The 13,769-nt window shown below is 45.5% G+C and overlaps 1 protein-coding gene and 1 long non-coding RNA gene across 3 annotated transcripts in view; one reads left to right on the top strand and one right to left on the bottom strand.

Annotated features, from left to right (window-relative positions):
* Window positions 1–1,053: 1,053 nt before the first annotated feature.
* The window catches only part of LRRC32 (leucine rich repeat containing 32), a 20,961-nt gene continuing 8,245 nt past the window's right edge, over window positions 1,054–13,769 (bottom strand). For both annotated transcript variants that reach the window (XM_019530460.1, XM_019530462.1), the window contains exons 2-3: window positions 10,164–10,254; window positions 1,054–5,791 (exon numbers count right to left, since the gene is read on the bottom strand). In XM_019530460.1, the coding sequence (XP_019386005.1) occupies window positions 3,851–5,791; window positions 10,164–10,250 (2,028 nt within the window). In that variant the 5' untranslated portion in view covers window positions 10,251–10,254 and the 3' untranslated portion in view covers window positions 1,054–3,850. The remainder of the gene's footprint in view (window positions 5,792–10,163; window positions 10,255–13,769) is intronic.
* Window positions 12,342–13,769, top strand: part of LOC109306847 — a 16,064-nt gene continuing 14,636 nt past the window's right edge. The window contains exon 1 of the long non-coding RNA XR_002100127.1: window positions 12,342–12,354. This is a non-coding gene — a long non-coding RNA (uncharacterized LOC109306847). The remainder of the gene's footprint in view (window positions 12,355–13,769) is intronic.

Genomic DNA, 13,769 nt, shown 5'->3' with positions numbered 1-13,769 from the left:
TGATCATCTACTCATTAGACATGTGCCGCTACAAAGGGCTCTCGTAATATTTGGGACTTGACTCGAGGGTAACAAAAGGAAGAACAGAGCCATAGGGACAGTTGCCCTTGTCCCGTCCTCTCTTTCTGCTGGTGAAGGGGGCCAAGTAGAAGGTTGTGTAATAGTAAGGGCTCTGTTGTATGAAGAAACCCCTTGTCAGGTACTTTGTAGGCTGGACTTGTTGTAGGGAGAGAAGGAAGCGCCTTTGGGCAGAAAGGAGTGAGGACTGAAGGATGGCTGCTTCCCGGGAAAGTGTGTCCCTTCACCCTCGTTAATGGATACTGCAGAGTAAGACCGTGTGGGCCCTCATTTTTGTTCCCTAAGCCCCTCTATTCTTTTTCCTCCTTCCTTTTTCTTCCTCACGTTCCCCAGCCCTTATAAAATGAGGGACTCAGCCAGAATGAATGAATGCTACTTCTGCATTGTTTTTAGCTCCCCGATAGGGAAACCAAGCTGCCCCTGGGTCTTGAGATCCCCGTTGACTTTAATAGAAAAAAGTGAGGCTGTCTTTTTTTCAGTCTTTGTGTACAGCTAAAACAACAACACAGCATTTAACTGTGTAACCTGCCTGGAACTGGCTGCATCACCAGTTTATTTGCTAAAGCAGTGAGTGCTGGTGGATACATTGATCATGAGCCTTTTAGAAACCTGCTTCAAAACAGGATGCACGCATTCACCGGGTGGCTACACTGCTCACCTTGCTTTCCCTTTGAGAGTAAAAGTCTTATTAGGTGTCAGGCTGGAATTTGGTTTTCATGGTCATCCCAACAGTCCCCCTGAGGAATAAAGGCCCCTTCCAACAGAAGCCTTTCTATATACTTCAACAGACTTCAGTTCAGGCCTCCACCCTGGTGCTTTCCAGGAGAAATTAATTTGCTAAACCCAAGTTGGTTCGCAGTTCCGCTTTACAATGGCCACTTCTTACCTTAATTATGGAGCAGCTACCTCTACCCCAGGATACAATGTACAGCAGGAAGCTGCAATCCACATTCCCCAAATAAACACCACAGCATGGATGTTTAAGTCCGGAGTAGTCCAAACCGGTGCTTTAATATACTCATGTCTGTGCATTTTACAGAGTTGGAAGGTGCGTCTGTTTTACAAAATCTCAACAATGAATGCTACAAGTCATTTTCTTACAGAATTACTTCCGAAACATGACTATACAATTATTTGTAGTGTGCTAGTTTTGACATTCGGTAGCTGGGTGGGGGTGGGAGTGGGGAGGACCCACCAAAAACAGACTAGAGCAGCAACTTAATTCGGAGTTTCTTACCCAGTAGGTTTGCATTAGATCAAGGGTTCAAACTTGCAGCCTGCGGAGATGTGTCATGTAGCTCATAGGGGGGCTGGGATTTCTGGGCAAGTGGGAGTGGAGCCGGCCACCCAAATCTGGGGCAAGGAGCCCTGTTTGAGAAGCATGTCAGCAGCAGGGGGTGAAGAACAGCTGCATTAACCCCTGAAGCTGTCGCTGCCACGTGCTCCGCCACTGTTGCCTCATCCAAATCACCAGGCAGATCCAGTCCAGGCATGGATGAGTTTGACACCCCTGTTATGCTATGTGAGCATTTGGATATCATGCACTGTAAAGTCTGACTCTTGGCATTCGCACATAATTGAAATCTTGGGGCTTGGTCCCTCTCCTGTAGAGATCAGTGAGCTTCAGCTGGAGTTTGTTCAAGCTTTTGGTGGCTATGTCTTTCTTTCCATCAGGTGGTGATGAATTGGACAGTCTAAGCAAAAAGTAGTCAAAGGTTCATCCAAGCCTAACAGCTCATTAGGCTAGTGTGATTTAAGGGCAAAATAGTTTCTGTAGCCACTGGTATTCAAGGTGAGTGGATGGGGCTAGCCTTCATATATAGCCATTTTTGACTCCGGAGCCCAAACGACTAGGTATTCATTTGTAGCTGGATTAGGTGGGGACAACATCTGAACCCAGTTGTCTTCCCTGCACAAGTGCGGGGGGGCTGGACCCACTGATTTTGTAAGGTCCTTTCCAGCCCCTAACATCTATAAATCTCATTATGAAACTCTTAGTATGAGTCCAGAGAGAAGCTCAACTCTACATCTTTGAAGCCATCGTGAGACACTTCCACCACTCTGCCACCACATGGCCTGGATAGCCTAGTAGAGTAGACTTGTGTGTCCCCCTAATACATCCTTTAGGTTTGGGGCTTGCCGAGTTCATTTTACTGCCTGAGTCCTGGTGTATAGGCTCAGTCCTCCAGCCCCAGCCCCTTTCTTTGACCTTATTTTCATGCACCAAAGTGGAACTGTTCACAGGGAGTTTGAAATGGCTGTGTGTTTGTACAAATACAAATAGTTAGGTATGATTATTTGCCGCTTGAAATTCATCCTCTGGGAAAGATTTTGACAAGCGTCTCCAAAGAAATGAATTTCTTCATGTAAAAGCCAGTAAAATACCTATTGCACTCTCTGGACAAATGTCTCCCCTCTGAGCTGAACGGTGGAACTGGCGTCAGTGCAGATTTCTGCACAATTTCTAGGAGGCATTATAGACGCTGCTTACCGTATGTAATCATGTCCTCCTTTCCTGAGTAGCCCCAGGGACTGTAACTGCCTCGTGTCTACTCAGGGGTGTCAGACATGACCCTTGGCAGTGGGCAGGTGAGCGAGGGCTGTGCTGATGCAGCCCCACTTGCCCTGTGGCCAGTTAACATATAAGCACTTGTCCTGCTGCTACCACCACTTGAGCTGCCTCCACGGTGACACGTCACCGCTTGTCCCATTGCCGCTTGTCCCACTGCTATGGATGCTTGTGTTGGCCCCTGGATCCAGCCCATAAAGGAGCCCCACAGTCCAGACCCAGCCTAGGGCATGGGGTAAGATTGACATCCCTGTACTATCTGGTTGGGATTTCCTTAACTCAAGCAATAGAGGCCTATAGTTTTTGGGATGAGACGGCCTTTTGATCCCTAAAAACACTGGGAACTATTTCTTTGTATCAAAGTGGCAGTCCTGAGCTCCACTGACTTTTTGTTCCTGAGATCCCTAGCTTCCCACTGTTGCTTTGTACTGAATGGAAAATCTGTGGTCGACATGGAAGAGCAAAAAATCACATATTGGTATTTGTGTGGGCAGACCCAAACTGTGGACAAACTGGGCAGCTGCTCAGGGTGACATAATTGAAGGGGAGGCATTTCTAGTGATCAGTGGTTTCTAGCTGTTTAGCCTGGTTATTTATGTGATTAGGGAACATTTATTTTGCTCAAAGCAGTGAAATGGCTAGAGCCAGCTCTAGTTCTCACTGGTCTTGCCTCCCGTGGTTTTACCTCCTTTGAAATTGTGACAAAACAGCACTTGGATCCAAGTGGTATGATTTGTCAAAACACACGGGTTTGTTAAGACAGTGCACAAGGACTTATCACGCCTGGGGTGTGAGTCATTGGTCCACCTACTGTCACCAAAAAAGTGACTTTAAACCATGATAAGAATGTTTGCAAAGATCAAGTATCTAGGGATAGCCAAAGACTGTGCTTTGAGTTTCAGCGACAGTTTTATAGGGCCCCAGGCATTTTTTTTTAAGATCAAAAAAACCTCATGCAAGCAGAGTTTTACATATGCATTTTCACAGTTCTGTTTCAGCTTGGAACAAGTGCAAAATATAACAAATTCTCCTCCCAGACGCTAGGACATTGCAACCCTAAGCAATGATACTGGTGCAGCTGAGAGCAGAATGGAAATAGCCTTTAACGTCCATAGTTGACAGCAAAACCAAGAAATGTTTCCCTTCATTTCTGCACACTGTAGCGCAGCACCTGATTTGATTGTCACTACATTAGTCCATGAGCTATGCTTTAAATTGCTGGCCAAACCTTTCTCTGCGGAACCAACAAAACGAGCACACTCCAATGATGATTACTAACAACACCAATGCAAACGTTAGTATAATGAGCAAGTTAATTTTCTTGAGATCCTCTTTTTCACAGTCTTGTGGTTTTATGTTGCTAATGGATATTTCTTCTTGGAAGCCAAAGCTCTTGGAGTACTGGCACGTTATCTGTTCTACATTGGGGATCTCGACATTTTTATTCTGGATCATGGCAGAGAGCCAGACATTTTCACAGCAGCTCAGTGGGTTCCCAGAAAGGTACAAGCTCCTTAGAGAAGGCTCTAAAGCCAAAATATTACTTTTCTCCAGCGTACTAAACCTGTTGTTCCGGAGATCCAGAACTTCCAAAGAAGCATCTCTGCCCCACTTCGGTAACCAGCTCAGCTGATTTTCTGAGAGATTTAAATATTTCAGGACACTAAAATAAGGCAGGTCGATATTTAAGTCTGTTATGCTGTTGCCATGTAATTGCAAATATTCAAGCGAATTTTCCAGTCCTGATAATGCCTTAGCCTCTATTTTCAGCCCCGGGTTTATAGAGAGATCCAAGACAACTAATGAAGTCTTATAGAAAGTATATTTTGGTAGGCTTCTCAACATGTTGTCAGCTAGGTATAAGTACTGAAGAGTAGGATAATCAACAAACGATATACAGCCATTTTCCTCACCGGTAAGCCTTTGTTTAACTAATCCTGAATACATGGTGCAAAGGCTAATATTATTATTCTGGAGATTAAGCAGTTTGATCCTGGGCAGCCTTGCGAAGATATCGAATGGCAAGGCTTGAAGGTGGTTGCTTTGAATGTAGAGCTCTTGTAAATCGAGCAATGTGCTGGCATCTAGGAAAAGGTTCTGCAGAGCGTTGAAGCTTAAATCAAGAACAGTTAGTGAGATTAATGCACTGTCGTGGTTTACAGAGAAAGCCTGGAGGCAGTTTTTACTGAGATTGAGAAGCTGGAGAGAGAACATCGAGTCAAAAAATTCAGTTGGGATGGATTTGATCTCATTATAACTTAAGTCTAAATAGGAAAGCTGGGATAGATACAGAGAACTTTTATTTCTGTGTTGGTTCTGATCCAGAATATGAAAAGGAGCTTCCAGCCAATCTCTTTCCATATAGTCCATATTGTCACGAGGGGATTCTGCAGAAAGCTGAATTAAATTCTTAGATAAATTTAGAAACACCAGCTTGTTCACCTGGGGGAAAGTTGGGAAGTACATGAGCTTGTTCTCACTAAGATCCAGCCACGTCAGATTAAATTCTTCCTCTGACTCCGTGGTGTGAAAAGACTCTATGCTGTTCCTAGTAAGGTCCAATATTTGCAGCTGCCTGAGGCTGAAGTCAGCAATGCAGGTGATGGAGTTCATGGAGAGATTGAGTTTGGAGAGATTCACTAGAGCTTCAAAAGCACCTTCTTCTATTTCCATGATGATGTTGCTGTGGAGGTCAACCTCGACAAGAGCGGGAGACCCCTGAAATGTCCTGCGTGATATCAATGTAATGCTATTTTCTGCCAAGGAAAGGTACTGTAGTGATGGTGCTTCGTGTGTGAAATACTCAGTCATCCCATTGTAAAGGCTATTGTGGGACAAGTCCAATGTGACAACGTTGGGTAGAAGGCCAACCCCTCGCGTTCGGTGCTGAATAAACCTATCCAATCGATTGTGGGCTAAATTTATCTCCACCAAGCTTGCCATGTGTGCGAACACTCCCTGTTCAATAAAACTGATTTGATTGGAGTTTAAATCCAAATGCTGCAGCGATGTATAAAATGACAGTGGCTTTAAAGGGATATTTTGTATCTGATTTCCAGAAAAATCTATTTTTTTTACGTTGGGATGGAGCTCAGGAGGGATAAGGTGAAGATCTTTGCTGTGACAGATTGCCTCCATGTCCACCTGCAGAGATGAGAAAAAAAGGGAGCGTTAGTTATCAGCTATGGGAAGTTCAATAGCTCTGCATCAGCTGTAAAGCACGTAGAAATCAGTCTCGGTTTTCTATTCCCTTTCTCGGCTCATGGTTACATTTATTTCTGATTTTTCTCGAGGCGGATTGTAATCTCTTTTGAATGGAGTGACACCAGAATAAAGTCGCGTCCACATAGGAGGAATTAATATACACGATGTGCCTGTTGATTTCCCAATGGAGATGAACCCTATGGGAGAGGAGAATTGTGTCCTTAGAGCCTTCAGATCTATTATAATGAAAATCAGAGGTTGATAGGGTCTAGTTTTAAAGGCCGTATGCGACGAGGCTCCCACCATATACATCGGCTAGCAAATCTTTCATTCAAGTTTTGTTGGTTTTATTCTTGGGCCTCAAGGACTGATTCCACTGACTTCAGCGAGAGTACTCTCCAAGTGAAGGACTCCTCTTTGGGAGAAAGCAGATCAGCCCCATATCATTAGAAGCTGGGCTCTCACCCCTCAGATATTTGCATTTTCCCTTACTCATTGCATAGCTATGCAGCAGCACCTGTTGAACTAAAGGTCTCCAGCTACCACAACATCTCTGAACTCACTCGAGTTTGTCCAGTTCCCTGTTCCTCTCTGCTTGTATTGCTCCAAGGCAGCAGTTTCTTCCTTTTGGCACCATGACCACTGGCATATACAGCCCTGGGTGGAGCAAAAACAATGCAATGGGGAAATGGGATGCGAGGAGCTCGTCTGCACTGTGGCTGGGGGATATGTTGTGATGTTTGAGGGATGTGGCCTTCTACGGGTTGCCTTTCAGCTGCAGGTAAATTTGAGCACTCAAACTTTTCCCTTGCGTGGGTTTGTTTGTAATTGAAAGGAGTTGTGAGCATGTATGCAGGGCCAGAACTGAACTGCAGGTTATAAGGAACTTTTGGGAGCATCAGGCTAAAAGGCTTTGTGTAAGCATATGGTCGTACATGTTGTTAAAATGTAATGCCTACCAGAAAGATTAGAAACAAAGAGCAAAATGTTTAGCAAACATCGAATCAGCAGCACCTATCTAGGTACCTGGGTGACTGGATCATCTATTTGTTACAGAGAGGTAGGAAACGTGCTTGTTGAATCTTATATTGAATGTTAGATCCTTAGAGTCTGAGCTTGTGAAGCAAGGTCTGGTATTAGGACTTCAGAAGGGTTTTTCTTTTTTTTTTTTAATTCCTTCTCTAAACATCTGTTTCACAAAAACCCCTGGGTGGAGGAACGGCAGGACTATTTAGGAGATGCTGGGCAGTGTTTTATGAATCACATAACCATGCGAGTAATGGAGAGTACGCATCTCCGGATGTGTGCTGTGTCATAAACATGCCAGACAAAAGAGGCTGCTCTTCCATATCTGAACTCCAGATATTCGTGGGCTGCTGCAGGATGCTTCCCTTGCGATAAAGCTGTCTGAGAGCTCCCGAGCAGCCTGCACATTGAAATGTGAACTTTCTGGTCCACACAAATCCAATCACAGCTCAGACTGGCTTCCCTGAGCCATTAGCTCCTTCCTGCAAGGAGACTATCGAATTGCTCGTCTTAAGCTGAACTATGAACAGAAATGGGCTCAGCCCACAGTCCCTAAGAAGCCAGCAGGCAAGCAGCTGGGCTAACCAGGAGGTTTGGTTTCCTTCAGCTTGACAAGGGGGAGGCAAAAATGGGTGAAGTTACCACGAGCCAGAAAGATGCTCACATTTTTGTAGCCTCAGGCAAAGGTCCTGCCCTCCTGAAGGACCAGATCTCGACAAGTGTTGAGCACCCCACCGCCTGATCCAGCTCCTATTGACATCAGCTGGAGCCGTCCCATTTAACTTCAAGAAGAACCGGGCTAAGCCCAGATCACCCAGAATTGCAGGGGTGGACCCTATTAACTGCAACCCAGGAGTCTCCATGCTAAGATCTACACCTGCTGTGACCCCACTGCTCTTGCCTATCATTCATTTCCTCTGTAGCTTTCCTTTCCGTGACTCCATCATTCTTTTCGCCTGCCGTCCCCCCCTGTACCCACTGTCCTATTCCCTGCTTTCGGCACTCATGTCTACCCAGTGCACAGAACGGATGAATATCTCACCCATACTAAACTCTTGCATCTTATCCCAAGCAGACAGAAAAGGAGGGAAAGTTGAAGTGAGTGTGCGGCATAAATTGACTGAGAGAGAGTGTGCAGGAGCAGACACACCTTCTCTCTGTCTCCCTGATCTTTGATAACCCCATAGCCTGAGCACCGGGAGCTCTGCCAGCCCCTTTCTTGTGGGTATTAACATGCATTGCCAGGCAGTGCTAACACCGCAAAAGCTCTTTGCTCCCTCTGGCATTTGATCTGCATTCGTGCGGTAGATAAAAATTGGTTCAATGACTGGAGCTCGGGGAAGGTTTGGATCTGTCTTTGGATTCAAATTCTGCTCTTGGCTCTAGGTAGAAATGGTCATCTCCTCCCTCTCCCCAAACGTGACTGATAGGATGGTTGGGCTCCTGCTCTATTTATCCGCAGCACCAGCGTTTGAGTGCTCGGTTTTGGCCCCAGTCCTCATCTAGCGTTTACTAACTCTGAGTGACACTAGCTGACAGGTGATTTGAGGGGTTGGTTTTGGTTTAGTAAAACCAAAACCAGCGGTGACTCAGAGTCGGGTCTGGGTTTTATAAACCATCAGTCCTCAGGGGCGTTTGAATAATAAGACTCCAATTATGACCCTTCTTTCTTTGAAAGGTGTCACCACCAGAAAAGTACCTTGTAAGACCATGATGCAAAAATCAAACAGTGACACATTAGGGACTTCCAATAACTTTCTCTATTTAAGTTGATTCGGTGACGCTGTCTTGCTGGGACGCCCCATGAGCCGAGGCCGGTCAGTTTCACGCCACTGAAATGAGCAGTGCCGTGTCAGTTTCCCCCGCTGGGATCTGAACCACTGACCGGACTGAGTGTTTTGTCTGCATGGAATTGATCCCGGTTAACCAAAACGGATGAGAAATTTCTTGGACTCTTCCTTTGCCTGCACAGCTGACTGCAGTTTATAGCAGAGCTGCAGAAATAAGCACATGTTTACTTCTCAAGGAAGCAGCAGATCTACAACCCACCACAGCAGGGAGAGGGCATGAGCTTTGTTAGATTATGGCACGTCTCAATAATGTACGGGACTGAAACTGTCCTGTTTACAACAGTTTCGTCATTTCTTCCACTCTAGCCAGTGAATCGAGCTAGCCAGTCACCTTCCCATGTTCTTTTTATATACTAGCCCTTAATTTCCCTGGAATTCAGGAAGTGCCTTGATTCAGCAGGGTGGGCAGGAAAGGAATGAGTCCCATAGGGGAGATCTGTGCAGCCAACATATTATTTTTTTTCCCTGTTTTGGACATTCTTTGGGATACGTACTGAACAGCTTCCACATTAAAAAAAAAATAGATAAGTATTTTTAAATGGCCTTTACTGTCGGCTGGATAGGGAAGAGACTGAGTGGGGAGCGTGTTCTTCTCTGAATACTTTTTCTGTTCTTGTTTCTGTGATGATGACCATATTTTCTCACACACGATGTGCTACAGGACAAACTATGCACCTTCTGTTTTTCCCTTTGTTCTGCCTTGCAAAACCATCTTTCCTTGAAGTAAGTAGCTGAGTAGGAGCAGTGAGGGAACGGAGCCTCCTCGTTGTTCTGCCCCCTGCGAGTTGCATGCAGTTTTTACTTTAGCTCTTCCCTGCTAAGTAGCAGAAACTGCTTTACTGTATTGCTCACATATAACATGCACTACAATTTCTAGCAGCTGGTTGTTGGGGGGAAATGGGTGCTGTATGTGAGATAATACGGTAAAATAAAAAAATCTCTGGGCCAAATTCTGCTCTGGAGTCGGAGGTTGCGTGAGTGGGTGTGAATCCAGTCTCACTCCGGTGTAAATCGGGAAGACGTGAAATCAGTGATAAGCTGGCATGAAATCAGCCTCAGGTTCACTGTCACTGTTTCTGCATTTAAATAAGGTGTTTCTGGAAGAAAGGCTGGCTTTATGGCTAGGACAGTGGGATTTAGGAGACCTGGGTTCTCATCCTCAGTCAGCCATGGGTTTCCCCTGAACTTGAGAGAGTCAACTATCGACATTTCTGTGCCTCGAGTCCCATCTCCAATTTGGGGATAAAAATCCTTCCTTTTTCCCTCCCTTCATATTTCTCCCCACAGTTACACTGAAACTCTTAGGAGCAAGGGGGGTATCATTACAAAGCATCTTTATAGTGAGATTTCTCCTTGGAAATGGCTTGCATAATACTATATCACTGATACATTGAGAGAGACTTGAAGAAGATGATGGCTCTTGGATAAACGCTTACCATTTTACAGGGTGACTCTTCCGTGGGCCGATAGGTAGAGATGCCTTTATTCACCACTGCCAGGAAGAGTAAAATGTACGGTTTCATGGCTCTGCAGGGAAAAGAGAGAGAGTTAGCCATGTTAGTCTGAAGTCACAGTCTGTCAGTAGGGAAAAGCAATTCTAATTAGATTTCCAACTAAGCAGAGTGGCAAGTCTATGCAAGAGGTTGCAAACCAGTGCCCAGCACAGGAATGCATGTGTATAATCAGATGGATTGACCAAAACCAGAACTCACTGGTCCATTGCTAAGTTTAGTGCAAATGCCTCAATCACCCCCCATCTGACCCACTCGAGCAGGTACAGGAGAATATGGTTGATGGCAAGGAAAGCAGAACACTTCCCTGGGTTTCCCACTGTGGTTTATCCTATCTGTTTGTTTGACTGTCAGCCAGACTTTCTCAAAAGCTCATTGCCAGACAGCTCCCAAGAGACCTGACTTAGCTTTAGTACTCCTCTCGTTCTCAATGAGAACTGCTGTGGACTGAGCAGTCTTCTATGTTGCCTTCATCTTCAGCCGAGCAGACTGGTGCCACTAAATAAATATAAAACACTGGTAATATTTTCTGTGCTGATGGACCCTCTTATCCCAGGATATTAAACACTTTCTAATTAAGTCACACAAGACTCCAATGTGGTCATTGAACATACACAGTTGAAAGGACATATTGTATAAGTCTTCACTACAAATGTTATTCCCCTTTTCACGTAGGGATGTAAAAGTTGAGAATCCATCACAGGTACTGACGGACACGCGAAGGTTTATGTACACTGGGGGTGTCAAAGATGCAACCTATCATGTGGCCCCTGGTGCTCTCTGGGTTTATCTTGTGCTCCAACTTGCACATCCAATAAGTGCTCATGTTGAATGGTATTGTGCAGCACTCATAAAAGGATCTTGCGACACCCCAGGGTACCACAGCACTTTGGCTGAAAACCACTGGACTACACTTTGTGGTGTGACCTGGATGAGCTGTTCCCGAGCATATTCCCACCCACCTGCTTTCATTCTCCTGCTCCAACCTAGGAATATGCCAGTTTAGGTTGCTGGGAGCATCCCTTTGTGGCTTTTCTTGAAATCTCAGTCTCCAGCTTGCTTAGAAGCGGTCGCTGAGGATGCCACCAGAAAAGCTGCACGGGCCTGTTACTGAGTTTCATGCATGAGAGATGAGGTGAGTGGGATCTGTTTGGGAATGTCCTGGCTGGGATAGGCTGGTGGCATTGTATAGACACGTCCTAAGTGCCCTAGGGAAATAGTGGGTGCAAAATGGAATGGATAGTGAGTGCTGAGACTTGCCAGTGAATTCAACCACCGCTTATGGTTGAAAGTTATCCATAGAAAAAGACAGAAAGTTTTAGGTGACACATCATCATAATGAAGCTACAATGTGCATCAGAGCTGGTAGATTGTAGCTACAGGAACCCAGAGAAAGGGCTGGCCAACAATTTCCCTCTGTCAGACACTACACAGAGAAGGAAAAATTATGAGGTTAAGGATAAGCAAAAAGTAACAAAATTATGAGGTTAAGGATATGCAAAATAGGGGGTGCATCTACACATGCAATTAAAGCAACTGAATATACTCCAGCTTAATCTGGGCTGGAGTAATCTAATCCCAACGTCACCATCTACATGTGCATTTAAGTGCTGTACTTTACTGCAGTGTAGGATAGTGCCTGTGTCTGAATAAATGAATCTACTGTGCACTAATTGCAGACCGTGTGTAGACAGTGATGCTTTACTGCTCATGAAATTAGTCTAATGTGCAGTAAAGTGCATGTGTAGATGCGCCCATGGCAGAGCTTTTTTGTTCCTGCAGCATCATCCAACAGCACATGGAAGGATTCCTAGTCAGCCATGATGCCTTTAGTAGTACCATTATGCCCATTTTCTAGAAGGTGAGATCAAATATGGAGGTTGAGTGTTTTTCTTGAGTATAATCAGTGGCTTCCACTCTCATTTGTAAAAAAAAAAAAAAACTCCACCCCACTTCCTTGTAAACATGACAACTCTTTCAGCAGCTTCCTCCCAGAGCTCTTTTTGGGGCTAAAAAAATACATGGGGTAAGTCCCAGGTGGTGAAACTCTGCTTGCAGAGTCATTGTTTGGAGACATCTAGTGACAGGCCAGCTGTCTTTGGGACTTCAGGGTAAAGTGGCTTGGATGGCTAGACACAGAGTGGCACTAGCAGGTGTGCTAGGGTGTCATGTCTGAGAGCTTTTCCTGGACAAATTCTGGCTAACCTTGTTGTCAGGGCTCCATCTGCAACACATCCCATCCATCATGCTGCTGCCAGGTCCCGAATTGGACTGACTGAAGGGTGCAGTATGTTTTCCCCTCTGCCCCAAGGCAACACACATTGATTCCCCTCTGCCGGTTGTTTGCTTTCTTCCCATCATGCCACTTACTCCATTGTTTGGCACGTTTCTTTATAACCCATTGCCTAGGCTTCCTGCAAGGGAAACCATCTACCTTCCTCCTCGCAACAAGAGCAAACAGCAGGGATGGCTCCAGGAAATGGGTCACGTGTGATGCTCTCTGTTTACAGAACATGTTTTCCTTATTCCAGTTTAGAAAAAACATGTGAGGAAAGGTGGGGGAGGCAAGGAAGAGATTTGGGAGCCTTGTGATTTGTGTGTTTTAGCTGGGGGCCTAGTGCTTATTGCCCCATGATTAAAATCTCTTGGCTTTCTCTGTGCCTGAGTTTCCCCCTCTCTAAAACAGCTAAGAGTATGCATTTTACAGGGTGATTGTGAAACCTTCTGATCTCTGCTTGCAGAGCTGGTCCCAGAGTTGAGGTGATTAAATGGAGTCACAATTTACAGGACAGGAGCTGTCCATGAATCCCCCCACACACACACACACTTGTTCCAAAATAATCCAAGTTTACCGATCTTCAGAGCATACTGTAGGACTTTGTGAGGTTGGGTTTGGGCTGCTGATGTTGAAGAGGGGCCATTATTTGCAATATTAAAGGTTCATCCAAGCCTAATATCCCAGTAGGCTACTCTGACTAAGACATACTGGTTTCTTAGTCTACCATATACAAGGGAGGGATGGATGTAGCCAGTATAACAACTGGCTGCTTTTCAGTTTCCAACCAGAATGACCAAGGACCCATTTACACTGGGGTCTACTGGGGGCAGCCTTTGACCTGAGCCTGGAGCAGGTCTTAAACTTCCAACTCTGGAGAAGTAGCAAGACCCGGTCACCACTCTGTCATTGCGCCCATCATCAAAGGCATGCCCTAGGTGTACTGGAATACAATCGTCTTGGTGCGCTGACCAGTGGGGTCCCACAAGGCTCTGTCCTAGGGCCTTTACTGTTTAACATCTTCATCAATGATGTGAACATTGGTCTCAGAAGTGGACTGGCCACGTACGCCGACGACACCAAACTCTGGGGTAAAGCAGCCACATCCGAGGACAGGAGAGCGATCCAGGCGGATCTGGACAGACTCGTGAAATGGGCAGACGAGAACCTGATGGTGTTCAACACCGAAAAATGCAAGGTTCTCCACCTTGGGAGGAAAAACCTGCAGCATCCTTATAGGCTCGGCAGTGCTACGT

Source organism: Crocodylus porosus, unplaced genomic scaffold (genome assembly GCF_001723895.1).
Source record: "Crocodylus porosus isolate Cpor-Errol unplaced genomic scaffold, CroPor_comp1, whole genome shotgun sequence".
NCBI lineage: Eukaryota > Metazoa > Chordata > Crocodylia > Crocodylidae > Crocodylus > Crocodylus porosus.
The sequence above is the reverse complement of the archived record's forward strand: the minus strand, read 5'-3'. Positions and strand labels throughout refer to the sequence as shown.